General features: G+C 40.3%; 1 protein-coding gene across 4 annotated transcripts in view; it reads left to right on the plus strand.

The window, feature by feature from the left end:
* The first annotated feature begins 446 nt into the window (after positions 1–446).
* Positions 447–13,123, plus strand: part of BTRC (beta-transducin repeat containing E3 ubiquitin protein ligase) — a 182,697-nt gene continuing 170,020 nt past the window's right edge. For 3 of the 4 annotated variants that reach the window (XM_045438636.1, XM_045438637.1, XM_045438638.1), the window contains exon 1: positions 489–652. In XM_045438636.1, the coding sequence (XP_045294592.1) occupies positions 605–652 (48 nt within the window). In that variant the 5' untranslated portion in view covers positions 489–604. Of the gene's footprint in view, positions 653–13,123 lie in introns of all 4 variants that reach the window. The other variant, XM_045438639.1, reaches the window with a different exon arrangement.

Raw genomic sequence — 13,123 nt, forward strand, 5'->3', positions numbered from 1 at the left:
TCTCTCTGACCCTGACTTCTTGTGGGGGTAGAATAAGGTGCTCAGGGGAAGTGTGGGGTGATAGGTTAGAAGGACCTTGAAATGTGCACGGGTCCGTGAGGTGCTGCCAAGACCTCTGAGTCTTCTCAGTTTTTCCTAGCGTTTAGGCTACAGGTGAGGCAATCGTCGCCATCTTGATATCAAATGCCAGGCGAGCCGCCACTGGCGTCGCTCGGTAACCACGGAGACACCCGTGCCCCCTCCCGTTTCCCATCCGTAGAGGCTGTAAACTACGATTCCCATCAGCCTATTTCCTCTACTTGATGGCGAGTTGTCTAGATTTGCCTTTTGGCCGCCGCGACCGTGCCGCAGTGAACCGCGGGAGTTGCGGTTCGCGACTAGGCCTCACTTTTTGCCGCGGGAAACTCCAGCACTACAAATCCCGTGAGCCAGTGGGCTCACGCATGTGCACGGAACAGGGTCCTCGTTGGCCCCCTGCCGGAGCCTGAGAGGTAAGAGAGGGCGGGGGAAGGAAGAGGAGGCGGATCCGGGAGCTGCGTTGGCTGCGGCCTGGCACCAAGGGGGCGGCCCCGGCGGAGTGCAGACCCAGTGGCCCCCGGCGATTATGGACCCAGCCGAGGCGGTCCTGCAGGAAAAAGCGCTCAAGTTTATGGTGAGGAGAAGGCGCAGGCCGGGGTTCTGTGGAGGCGGTGGCGTTGGCGGCGTCGCTGAGGCTCGGGCCTGGGCCGCCCGTTTGCGGGAGGAGGGGGCAGCAGGACCCTGGGCCGAGGCCCGCGGCGGGGGCAGCTGAAGGGACGGGACGGGAGAGCTCCAGGGAGGCGGGAGGGGGTTGCGGAGAGGACCCGGGGGTGGGGGCAACAGCTCCGCCATCTTGTGGATGAGAGGCCAAGTGACAGCGGGAGCTTAATCAGGGAGGGGGCTCTGGGAGGCGCGCGGGGCCCTGGAGGGAAAGGGGCGTGGGGACAGTTACTGAAGAGCCGAGGAAGCCCGGAGGAGATACGCCGTGAGGCTGCTGGCAGGGCCTTCTCGGTGTCAGGGTTTCGGGTAAGGCCCAAGAGAGGAGGTTCGTTCAGGAGTGGGGAAGGGGAGCGAGGGATAGTGGAAGGAGAGCAATGAGGCGGGGGGCATGGGGGGAACCGGCATGACGGGATGCAGATGGATCTAAGGGTGGAGGAGAGAAAGCCAGGGCAGGTGGGAGACTTGTTTTGTAGAAGGTGGGTGGGGGTGGTGGTGGTGCGGGGAGGGGAGATAGCCTTTGCCTTCAGGGTACAATCCCAGCTTGGCCAGACTGGTGTTGACAAACTCTGGAAAGGAAGAGGCCATCCTCACGAGGATGAGGGCTAGGGATGGAGACCTAGGGTTGTGGTGATAGTCTATAGGACAGGAAGGGGGTGTTGATGGTGAGTCAGAATTACAAATGTCACAAAAAGGGATACATACTCTATTTTGAAAGGAGAGGCTAATTATTGTAGCTAGGATGAGGTGATAAAACACAAGAGATTGGCCTGTCAGGGAAACAGGTACAGGAGATTGGGGGGAAATTAGTATCTAACAGAGTAAAATAAACCATAGTGCTTAATTGTAAAGACAGTAAAACATGGGGGCCTGGTGCGGTATCACTTTCTGGGGAAGGAAAGGCCATGGAGATTACAATTGCAGGGTTCCCAAGAAGTGATAAGATCAGTGGAGAAATTCAGGAGATAAAGAGGAGATGTAATTAGTGGAATAGATGTCAGAATTGGTGTTTACTTATCAGTTTTAGGTTGAAGCACTGTATGAACTTGGATTGGAATTTGTTGGGTGTATTTAAATCCTTTGGAGCCTAGTTCTTTAACTTTGTATCATGCTTTTCTTTTGCTGTGCTTGTTTGGCAAATTTGTATAGGCTGATATTTGATGCTTTTAATCTGATGCTTCTTGTATATCCTAGGTGTAAAACCAGACTTCGTGGTTACTGCTAAAGAATGATGGAATGCATAGATTGCTATCTTAACAGATGGCCTTAGGGATACTGATATTATTTGCGGTGGAGTCCTTTTTCAGAAGTAATTGTAACCTCTCATTCCAAATCTCATTTCTTTGACAGTTATTTTGTTTCTGCCTGAAATACCAAAGCAAATCTAAATAAACCTGGACACTATTCTAATTGAAATTAGTCTTTAAACTGCCCCATTTATAAGAATACTTTTTCAGAGACTGGTCAAATTTACTAAAACTTTAGTGCTTTCAAAATCACCTACCTAAAGTTCAAGTGTATCATTAACAAAATGCCATTAGGCCTGAGTGAAGGTTCTTGAGTTTCTGCCAATGTTGAAATTCTAAAATATTAAAATTTTTTGGATTTTAGAAATAACAGGAAGTTGCTTTATATTTTACTTTATATTAAATAATCTCTGTGCTTAATAACCTGTATGTCAGCTTCTAGATTTTAGTTAGAAAATTGGTAGATGCTTATTTTTGTTTTCCTACTTAGAGGTTGGCTGTCCTGATCTTGACACTTGTGTCAGATTTAGGGAATAATGTGATTTATAGATCATAAAGAGACATTATGAGATCATCTTCTTTACTCTTCATTAGACCTCAGCCTAGGAACATTCTCAACTACTTGATTTTTGCTTTGTACCAGTGAGTTAATGTTTCGATAATGGTCTCCCGATTGAGTTAAAGTGGATCTGGAGATGGCCATGTAGTAGTTTGCAGCCTTTAGGGCACCACACATTATTAAATATTGAGTCAGTTTTCATATGGAGAAGCCAGTTTTTTCTTTAATTTTAGTTACTTTCATTTTTGACCTTGCCTGCTATTTTGGCTGCTGCTGTTTGAGAAAAGACCAACTGGAAGAGCGTCACCAAGAATGACACCTAAATAACCGAAGCAGAGAATGGAGAGTTAGAAATTTCGTATTTTTCAGCCCAGTCACAGTCTTATTATGAATCTGAGTAAGTCACAACTTGCCTTTGGTCCCATTTACCCTGCTAAAACACGTCTCTTTACTCAGTCAGTTTTGAGATAGGAAGAACTTTTATTTGTGCTTGTACCAAGTCATTAGTGCACAATCCACATGGAAGAATGATCCTTTTAATCAAATTGAAATTTTTGTATAGTTTTTGGATTGTTTTGGTCTTATTCCTTCCCTCAACTGCGAATTGTGAATGGCAATTTTATACAGATGCCCTGATTTCCATGGTTTAAGAAAATGTAAAATTTATTTAATATGCCAACATGAAATACTCTCTTTCATGATTTTTGCTTATTACAACATTAATGTAGTGCTTTGATTAGGAATTTTACAGTAAAGTCTTATTAACAAGACTGCTAATTCAGAGTTGGCCATAATTTACACGTAGTCTAGATTTAAAGTTTACCCTTGGATACTTGTCAAAAAATAGTTTAAGCAGAATGTTTAACTTTCAGAAACAAATGACATTAAAGCAGTAGTATACATTGAATAACCTGTATGCTAATATCTCATTCAGCTTTAGCAGGTCCTCAAGTGCCTTCTTAATACTTGGTCGACAAAATTATAATTCAGAATAGATAAATGGGAACTGGAAGAGGGTCTGAGAAGAGAAATGAAAATGATTGAGGGAATGTAGGCACCATTTTCTGAGATATTAAAAAAATATACACAGTGGATGGAAAGATGAGTTGAGGGCTGGATTTGAAGTTTATTTTAAAAAATGGACAGGATAAATGAGTCCCAGAATATTAGATCTTGGGAAACATTTGAACTTGGATGAAATAATTTGGGGGCATATAAAATATTTTTTATAGAATTGATAGCTAAGTTAAACAGTATAAAAGATAATTTGTGGTAACAGACCACCCCACAACTTAGTAGCTTAAAAAACCAACTTATTATTTCTCTCAAATTTGTGGTTGATGATGGGTTTTCTGTTTCACGTGGTGTTGGCTGGAGCGCCAGGATAGCTGGAATGTTCAGAATGGCCACACTCACATAGCTGACCATCGCCTGAGAGTTCAGTTAGCCCTGAAGGCCTTCAGTCCTACTTTATGTGGGCCTACTTTCTCCACGTGGTCTTTGGATTTAGTTAAGCATGGTGCCTGGATTCTAAGAAGGAACATTTTAAGAGATAGGAAGTAGAAGGCAATCAGCCAGTTCTTTTAAGTCCTTGGATTGGAAGTCTGAGAATGTCACTCTTGGTCAAAGATAGTCAAGGCCAGCCCCAGAGTCAGAGGGAGGGGAAATAATCTCTGCCTGGAGACAAGAAGAATGAGGTGCGTAAACAGGGAAATTGCTGGGGGCCATGCCCTTTTGAGACTGGCTACCAGGGATGCTATTCTAGTTGGTTGTTCAAGCTAAAAATACAAATGGGATCAGCCAAATTTGTGAATAAAAACACTAGGTTTGCTTTGGAAACATCTTTTTTTGAGGTTAACTTCTTAAGGAACTGACATGATCTCCTGCATGCCTTGCCTTAATAACATTACTGCAGAGATAATACCGGGTGAATTATATGATTCAGTAACTTCTTATTTGCTTGAGAAGCATATGTATCTAAAAGCAAGAAATTGCATTTTAAAATACTCAGATTTTTCACTGTGATGGGCTTTTCCTTAAGTCAGTGAGATTGATTACCAGCTGGTTGGGTGAACATTTGAAACTAGTTCTTAGTTTAGTTGTCAGAGTTTCTGTGTATCTTTTACTTGTTTTCAATTTAAATTAGCCTTCAGTTTCTTTTTTTGGATACTCATATAGGTATTAGGGTATGAAATTACGAATTAGTGGTAATTCTTTGTGCTAATTTTTTAAGTTCATGTTTGTGATGTACATAATGTATTACTGGAAGTGAATTATTTTTTTAAGTTTATTTAGAGAGAGAGAGCATGGGGGAGGGGCAGAGAGACGGAGAGAGAGAATTTCAAGTAGGCTCTGCTCTGTCAGTGCAGAGCCAGAGGCAGGGCTAGAACTCACGAACCCTGTGAGATCATGACCTGAGCTGAAGTGAAGAGCTTGTCACTTAATGGACTGAGCCACTGAGGTGGCCCAGATGTGAATTATTAGTTGTAAAGTGAAAATTCTGTTTTGAAAGATTGTCAGAATTTTTTTTTTTTTTTAAGTTTATTTATTTTGAGAGAGGGAGAGGGAGAGAATCTCAAACAGGCTCCATGCCATCAGGGGGTCTTGATATCATGAACTATGAGATCATGACCTGAGCAGGTATCCAGAGTTGGAGGCTTAACTGCCTGAGCCACCCAGATGCCCCAGATAATAAGTGGTCTCTTTTTAAAGTTCATTTTCTAATTTAGCAATAAAAAATTTCTGATAGGGTGCCTGGGAGGCTCAGTCAGTTAAGCCTTCCACTCTGGATTTTGGCTCAGGTCATGATCTCGTGAGAACCCCGTGTCCTGTTCTGCACTGATGGTGCAGAGCCTGCTTGCGATTCTCTTCCTCCCTCTCTCTCTGCCATTCCCCCTCTCGTATGCACTCTCTCTCTCTCAAAATAAGTAAACTTAAAAAAGAGAGCACTTATTATTGTGTATTATTTATATAGTGTTTAAATCCTGAAAGAGGAAGCAGATGAGAATTTTTTTCCATTGCTAAAGGAAGATGGGATATATATATAAGATCTTGATCACGTATAGAAAGATTATTTTATGGTAAATGGCATCACAATTAAAACGAAGAAAGAAAAAGGAAATCTTTGTGCTATTGAAGTGTTTTAAAATTTACTTTCCAAATGGAAAGTGTTTACCATTTACTTTCTAGCAATATTAAAAACATTTTTTTTTGATGTTTATTTATTTTTGAGAGAGAGGGAGAGACAGAGTGTGAGCAGGGGAGGGGCAGAGATGATCCGAAGCAGGCTCCAGGTTCTGAGCTTTCAGCGCAGATCCTAACACAGGGCTCAAACCCACGAACCGTGAGATCATGACCTGAGCTGAAGTCGGACACTCAACTGACTGAGCCACTCAGGTGCCCCAGGATATACTTGCCTTCTTATTCCCAAGCTATGACCTTACCTGACTTGACTCTGTCAGTAATGAGGTAACCACAGTAGAAGTGGGAGAGTTGTGTTTTTCTAAACTTTGTGTGTTTTTAAAAATATAGTTAGCCATGAATAGGTAACAGCTATCATTTACTTATTGTTTACTGTGTGCTGTTCTAAATTCTTTTTTTTTTTTTTTAAGTTTATTTTAATCTCTGTGCCTAATGGGCTCGAAATCACCACCTTAAGATCAAGAGTCGCATGCTCTTCTGACTGACCAGCCCTATGTCCCTAAATCCTTTATAGATATTACTTCATTTAATCCTCCCAATAATAGATTCAGTACTATTTCCATTTTCAGATAAGAAGACTCATTCCAGAGAGGTTAAGTAACTTGTACAAAGTCACTCTGCTAGCAAGGAGCCTGACATCAAATCCATGCAGTCTGACTCAACCCTGACTTACACTATTTTTAATCTTTGAAGAGCAGAGAAACAATGGAATATAATGGCATATTTCTTTGCTAGTCACATGATAGCTGGAGTGGAAGAGTTACTGTCCAGACTTATCTATAGATTTTCTAATCATTTGAATTACTGAGGAAGCGGAGTAAGACTTTATAGTTTAGTCACAGCATTACTGTATCAGTTAGCTGTTGCTGAGTAATAAAACCCACAAAATACCATCACACACAATGGTAGACATTTATTCTCATGAATATGTGGATTTGCTGAGTATTGGATGGTATAGGCTGGGCTTAGCTGGGTGACTCTGGACATTGCTGCTCACTGAGGACTGTTAACATATGATATTCTGGGGCTCAGACTAAAGAAATGGTGACTTCTCAGGCAAAGCTCTTCTCATTACTACAGCAAAGGCACAAGAGAGCAAGCCCAATTATTCAAGTACCTTTCAGTCATTGGTTGTATCACACCTGCCAGTATTCCATTAACCAAAGCAAGTCACATGGGCAAGCCCAGAGTCAAAGGGCAGGAAAATATACTCTGCCCGTAGAAGGCATGGGGGAGGGAGAAACTTGCCCAATAATGCACTTCAATAACAATAGTCTGTACTCTAGTACATTTGATTTGTAGAAGAGTGATAAAATGTTTACTATGACAGCTATTGTGCTTTCTTTCTGCTCTTCATTGTTATGCTGTCCTGACTAGCACTTTCTCACTTTGGTTACTGAACAACACTTTCTGGTTGGATACTTTCAGAATCACTATTTAATATAACAGGTGCCTTTGCATAATGTTATGTACAATTAAAAAAGGGCATAAAGAAATAGTTAGAGGGGCGCCTGGGTGGCTCAGTTGGTTGAGCTTCTGACTTTGGTTCAGGTCATGATCTCACGGTCCGTGAGTTCGAGCCCTGCGCCTGGCTCTGTGCTGACAGCTCGGAGCCTGGAACCTGCTTCGGATTCTGTGTCTCCCTCTCTCTCTGACCCTCCCCCATTCGTGCTCTGTCTCTCTCTGTCTCAAAAATAAATAAACATTGGGGCGCCTGGGTGGCGCAGTCGGTTGAGCGTCCGACTTCAGCCAGGTCACGATCTCGCGGTCCGTGAGTTCGAGCCCCGCGTCAGGCTCTGGGCTGATGGCTCAGAGCCTGGAGCCTGTTTCCGATTCTGTGTCTCCCTCTCTCTCTGCCCCTCTCCCATTCATGCTCTGTCTCTCTCTGTCCCAAAAATAAAAATAAACGTTGAAAAAAAATTAAAAAAAAAAAAAATAAATAAACATTAAAAAAAAAACTTAAGAAATAGTTAGAATCTTGACTTTAATCCACAGATATGCCCTGAAAAATTCATCACTATTACAAGCTATTCTTCAATCCCTGGGGAGGATAAAGTTGATGTCATTCCAGTGGCATTTGTAACAGAATTTGAACTGTAACAGAATTTGAATCAAGGTCATACATAATGCTTTAACAACTCCCTTGGTAGCAGGGTTAGAGCTCTTAAATCCCTTCTCTGCACCTCAACTTGAGGCTGCAGAGATATGGTACTGGTATTTTCAGATGTCTGGGGGAATTTCAGGCTTTTACTGAAAAGTCATAGAAATAGACCTCCAGGTATTATAGCATGTGGATAATACTTTTGCTGCTCAGATGCACAAATCCTCGTACTTGGGAACTAACACATTAGCACTAAATTGTTAATGTGGTTGTTTGTGAATTATTGGATTATTTCAAATATTTCAAAATATTTAGTGACATCTGAAAATGTACTAGTAAACATACACACAAAAGCATTACTTGGGTGATTTTCTTTGCATTCTTTAATGTTTTCTAGATTCTACAGCGAATGTGTATTGTTTTTAATAAGAAATTTAAGCTTAGTATACTGAGTGCATATACTTATAAAACAAGTGCCTCAAATTCAGACCTGCACTTGATCATGGACTGCAGTGTAGCCAAGCTCATTTTCTTAACTGGAAAATGGGCTGTTATTAGTTTTACCTTCCTAAAAACATTCTCTTTTTTTCTCCTTCTCAGTTCATTTTAAATTGTAAATTGCCATGTATTATGTATTAATTGATAATTTATACTGTTAAACTCCTATGTATCCAAGATTTTCATTGGGAATTTAGGACTGTGTGTTCCTAAATTGTGCTGGAGCACTGTGTTTTCCTTTTAAATAATACTTGGCATATTCAGTGGGTTGACAGCTGAAAACGAAGCCATGATAGTTGGCATGCAATGTGATTTGATAAAAATGTGAACATAAACTGAGTTGCAAAGCATTGTGTTACATATGGAGGGAGGTGGTTACGGGGGCAGGAGGGGATGAAGATACAAAATTAAATAAAACTTCTGTCTCCTCTAGAACTTCACAGTCTATTGAGAAGATAGGCATTTATAAATACCTCTTAAGGCACACCAGTAAGTGCCAAAATAGGGGCACAGAGTGTTACAGAAGTTAACGGAGGGGAAATTAGTTTTAACTGGAGAGATCTTTGGACTTTGTGGGAGAAGATAGCTTCATATTGGATCTCGTAGAATAGATAGGTTTTGATAGACTTGTTTTTGAGGTGGGTAATTCCAGGAAGAGGAGGGAGTAGTTTGGGTAAAGGTTAGAAAATCAGGAGATGGGCAGGCACAGGTTGAGTAGATAGATACGACTTGAACATAGGTGCATAGCAGACAAGAAAGAAAAATACTGAGTACTGGGGAGTTTGGATTGAATTATATTGAAAAATAATATTCTAGTGTACTTTGTGTATGTGTCTGTGTAAGCTTTTTCAAGAAGTAATTATATAAAAAATCACATAAATCATAAATAGCTCATTCAGTTTTTATCCTGATCACTTAAAACATTTTTTTTTTTTGTTTATCTATTTTTGAGAGAGAGAAATAGCATAGGCAGGGGAGGGGCACAGAGAGAGAGGGAGACAGAGGATCTGAAGCGGGCTCTGTGCTTACAGCAGAGAGCCCAATGAGGGCCTCTAACTCACAAACCACGAGATCGTGACCTACCTGAGCCGAAGTCAGACGCTTAACCAACTGAGCCACCTGGGTGCCCTGATCACTTATTTTTCTTTCTTTTCTTTTCTTTTCTTTTCTTTTCTTTTCTTTTCTTTTCTTTTCTTTTCTTTTCTTTTCTTTTCTTTTCTTTTCTTTCTTTCTTTCTTTCTTTCTTTCTTTCTTTCTTTCTTTCTCTCTCACTCTCTTTCTCTCTCTTTCTTTCTTTCTTTCTTTCCCTCTCTCTTTCTCTTTTTCTCTTTCTCTCTTTCTTAAGTTTGTTTATTTTGAGAGAGAGTGAGCAGGGAAGGTGAAGAGAGAGGGAGAGAGAGAGAATCCCAAGTGCGCTGACAGTGCAGAGCCTACTGAGGAGCTTGAACTCACAAACCGTGAGATCATGACCTGAGCCAAAATCAAGAGTCACCCAGGCACCTCAGTGATCACTTCTGTGTAAGCATTATCTAATATCTAAAGATTAGTTTTACCTTTATTTGTATTTAACCTCATATAAATGGAATCATTCCAGTATATATTCTAAGTGTCTGGCTTCTTTTGTCCCACATTGTTTGTAAGACGATTCATTCAGGTGTTTTTGTTAGGTGTAGCATGTTCATTCTTATTGCTATGTAGTATTCCAATGTGTGACTATACTTCGTATTTTTAGCCATTCTACTGTTGATGTACATTTGGGTTATTTCCAATTTTTGACTATTGTGAATTGTGCTGTTATGAATAATCTTATACATGTCTTTTCTTGAACCTATGTACATATCTTTGTCGAGTATATATCTAGGAGTGGGATTGCTGGGTCATAGACTATGAAAATGTTTAGCTTTCATAAGTACGATGAAATTCTTTTCCATTTCACACTTCGAACAGCAGCGTATGAGAATTCCAGTTGCTTCGTGGTCTTGTAACACTCACTTGTTGTCTGTCTTTTTCATTTTAGCCATACTAGTAGATGAACGGTACTATCTCAGTGCTTTAATTTGCATTTCCTTAGGGACTACTGTAATCAAGCACCTTTTTAGGTTTATTGGCTCTTTAAATATACTGTTTTGTAAAGTGTCTATTCAAGCCTTGGTCATTTTTTTTTTAAATTGATTTGTTCCTTATATTCTGAAAAATACAAATCTTTTGTCAAGGATATGGTATCTTTGTATGAACAGAATGTTTGTTTTCAGACTTTCATTTGAGGGATCAATAAAAAATGTCACAAGATTTTGTGTACTACCTAGGATTTTGTACTACATAGGATTCACGGGATTAGCAAGTTTTTTGTTTTTTTTTTTTTCCTCTACATACCAGTACTTTAAAAACAATCATAATGGGGCACTTGCGTGGCTCAGTTGGTTAAGCCTCCTACTCTTGATTTTGGCTTAGGTCATGATCTCACGAACCCTGTGTTGGGCTCCATGTTGACAGTGTGGAGCCTGCTTGGGATTCTGTGTCTCTGTCTCTCTCAAAATAAATAAACTTAAAAAAAAAAAAAAGAATCATCACAACACCATCATTTTATAAAAGAAAGAAATGCCACAAATAGCAAGGATATAATCTCAGGATAAAGGAAACTCTTTAGGGTAGGCAGAATAAACACTCCCCCCATTCCCCAATTCCAAAAACCTGTGAATATGTTAAATTACATGGGAATTAGGGCGACTGATGGAATTAAGGTTGCTAATCAGTTGACTTTAAGATAGGGAGATTATCCTGGATTGTTCATGTTGGTCCCAGTATTAATCACAAGGGACGCTAAATGTGTAAGAGGAAGGCAGAAGAAGAGGTCAGAGTGATGCCATGTGAGAACTCAATCTACTGTTGCTGGCTTTGAGGATGGGAGAGGAGAGGCATGAGCTAAGGAATGTAAGCAGCCTCTAGAATCTGGAAAGGACAAGCTAGAGCCTCCGGAACAGAACATATTCCCACTGACCCCTTGATTTTGGCTCAGTGAGACCCATTTCAGACTTCTGAACTACAGAACTATAAAATAATAAATTGATGTTGTTTTAAGCCACTAAGTATGTGGTAATTTGTTACAGCAGACACAGAAAACTAATACACTCTTTCTCAAGAGAAGATGGTTACCCTTGGAGCGTCTGGGTGGCTTAGTCCATTAAGCGTCCCACTTTGGCTCAAGTCATGATCTCACTCATGACTTGTGAGTTCGAGCCCTGCATCGGGCTCTGTGCTGACAGTTCAGAGCCTAGAGCCTATTTCAGATCCTGTGCCTCTGTCTCTCTCTCTGCTTCTCCCCCACTTGCACTCTGTCTCTGTCTCTCTCAAAAATAAACATTACAAAAAAAAGGTAGTTACCCTAATTGGGGTGTATATGTTGATAAACATGCACATATACATACATGCATAATATCAGTATCTTTATCTTTAGTGTTTGATAACTACCAGTGCAGTCCTTTCTCTTTCTGTCAACATTTTATTTTGAATCGATCTAAGAATTACAGAAGAGTTTCAAAGGAAACAAATGAAATTTTTTCCTGAATCATTTGAGTGTAAGTTGTCCCATCACTAAATGCTTTCGTGTGTATTTTTTACAAATAAGGACATGCTACATAACTATAATAAAACCATTCAGAAATTTACAGAGTATAATTACAGATCTAACTCTCAGGCCCCATTCAAACTTTGCTACCTGTTCCAGTAATGTTCTTTATAGCAAAAACGATTGAATCTAGAATCATACATTGAATTTAGTTGTCATGTCTCTTTAGTCTCCTTCAGTGTACAACAGTTCATTAGTCTTTTTTTTTTTTTTTTAATTTTTTTTTTTCAACGTTTATTTATTTTTTTGGGGACAGAGAGAGAGACAGAGCATGAACGGGGGAGGGGCAGAGAGAGAGGGAGACACAGAATCGGAAACAGGCTCCAGGCTCTGAGCCATCAGCCCAGAGCCTGACGCGGGGCTCGAACTCACGGACTGCGAGATTGTGACCTGGCTGAAGTCGGATGCTTAACCGACTGCGCCACCCAGGCGCCCCTCATTAGTCTTTCTTTGACTCTCATAACTATGGCACTTTTGAACATGATAGGCTAGTTATTTTGTGGAATGCTCCCTCAATTTGGGTTTATCTGATTTTTCCTCATGATTGGATCCAGGTTATGTATTTTTGGCAGAAATCCCACAAAAGTTATGCTCTGTTTTACTCATTGCCTCCTATCGGGTGACACATGATTTTTATTTGTCTTATCATTTTGTTTACTTCATTAAGGTGGCATCTGCCAGTTTCTTCTTTTACAAATTTTTTTCTTTTGTAGTAAATATTTTATGGAAAGAGACTTTGGAACTAGGTAACTATCCTATTTTTTTCATCAGGTTTTCAGTCCATTTATTTGTAACAGAATGGGCTTATGAAACCCTGTTTTATTTGATGGGCTATAGTCCATTACTGTCATTTATTTTTATCTATTTTCATTTTTATTTTTAATTTTTTAAAATTTACATCCAAGTTAGTTAGCATATAGTATAATGATTTCAGGAGTAATCCGGTGATTCATCCCCTACATATAACACCCATTGCTTATCCCAACAAGGGTTCTCTTTAATGCCCCTTGCCCATTTAGCCCATCCTCCCACCCACAACCTCTCCAGCAACCCTCAATTTGTCCTCTATATTTAAGAGTCTCTTACGTTTTGTCCCCCTCCCTGTTTTTATGTTATTTTTGCTTCCTTCCCTTATGTTCATCTGTTTTGTATCTTAA

This window comes from Leopardus geoffroyi, chromosome D2 (assembly GCF_018350155.1).
Source record: "Leopardus geoffroyi isolate Oge1 chromosome D2, O.geoffroyi_Oge1_pat1.0, whole genome shotgun sequence".
Classification (NCBI taxonomy): Eukaryota; Metazoa; Chordata; class Mammalia; order Carnivora; family Felidae; genus Leopardus; species Leopardus geoffroyi.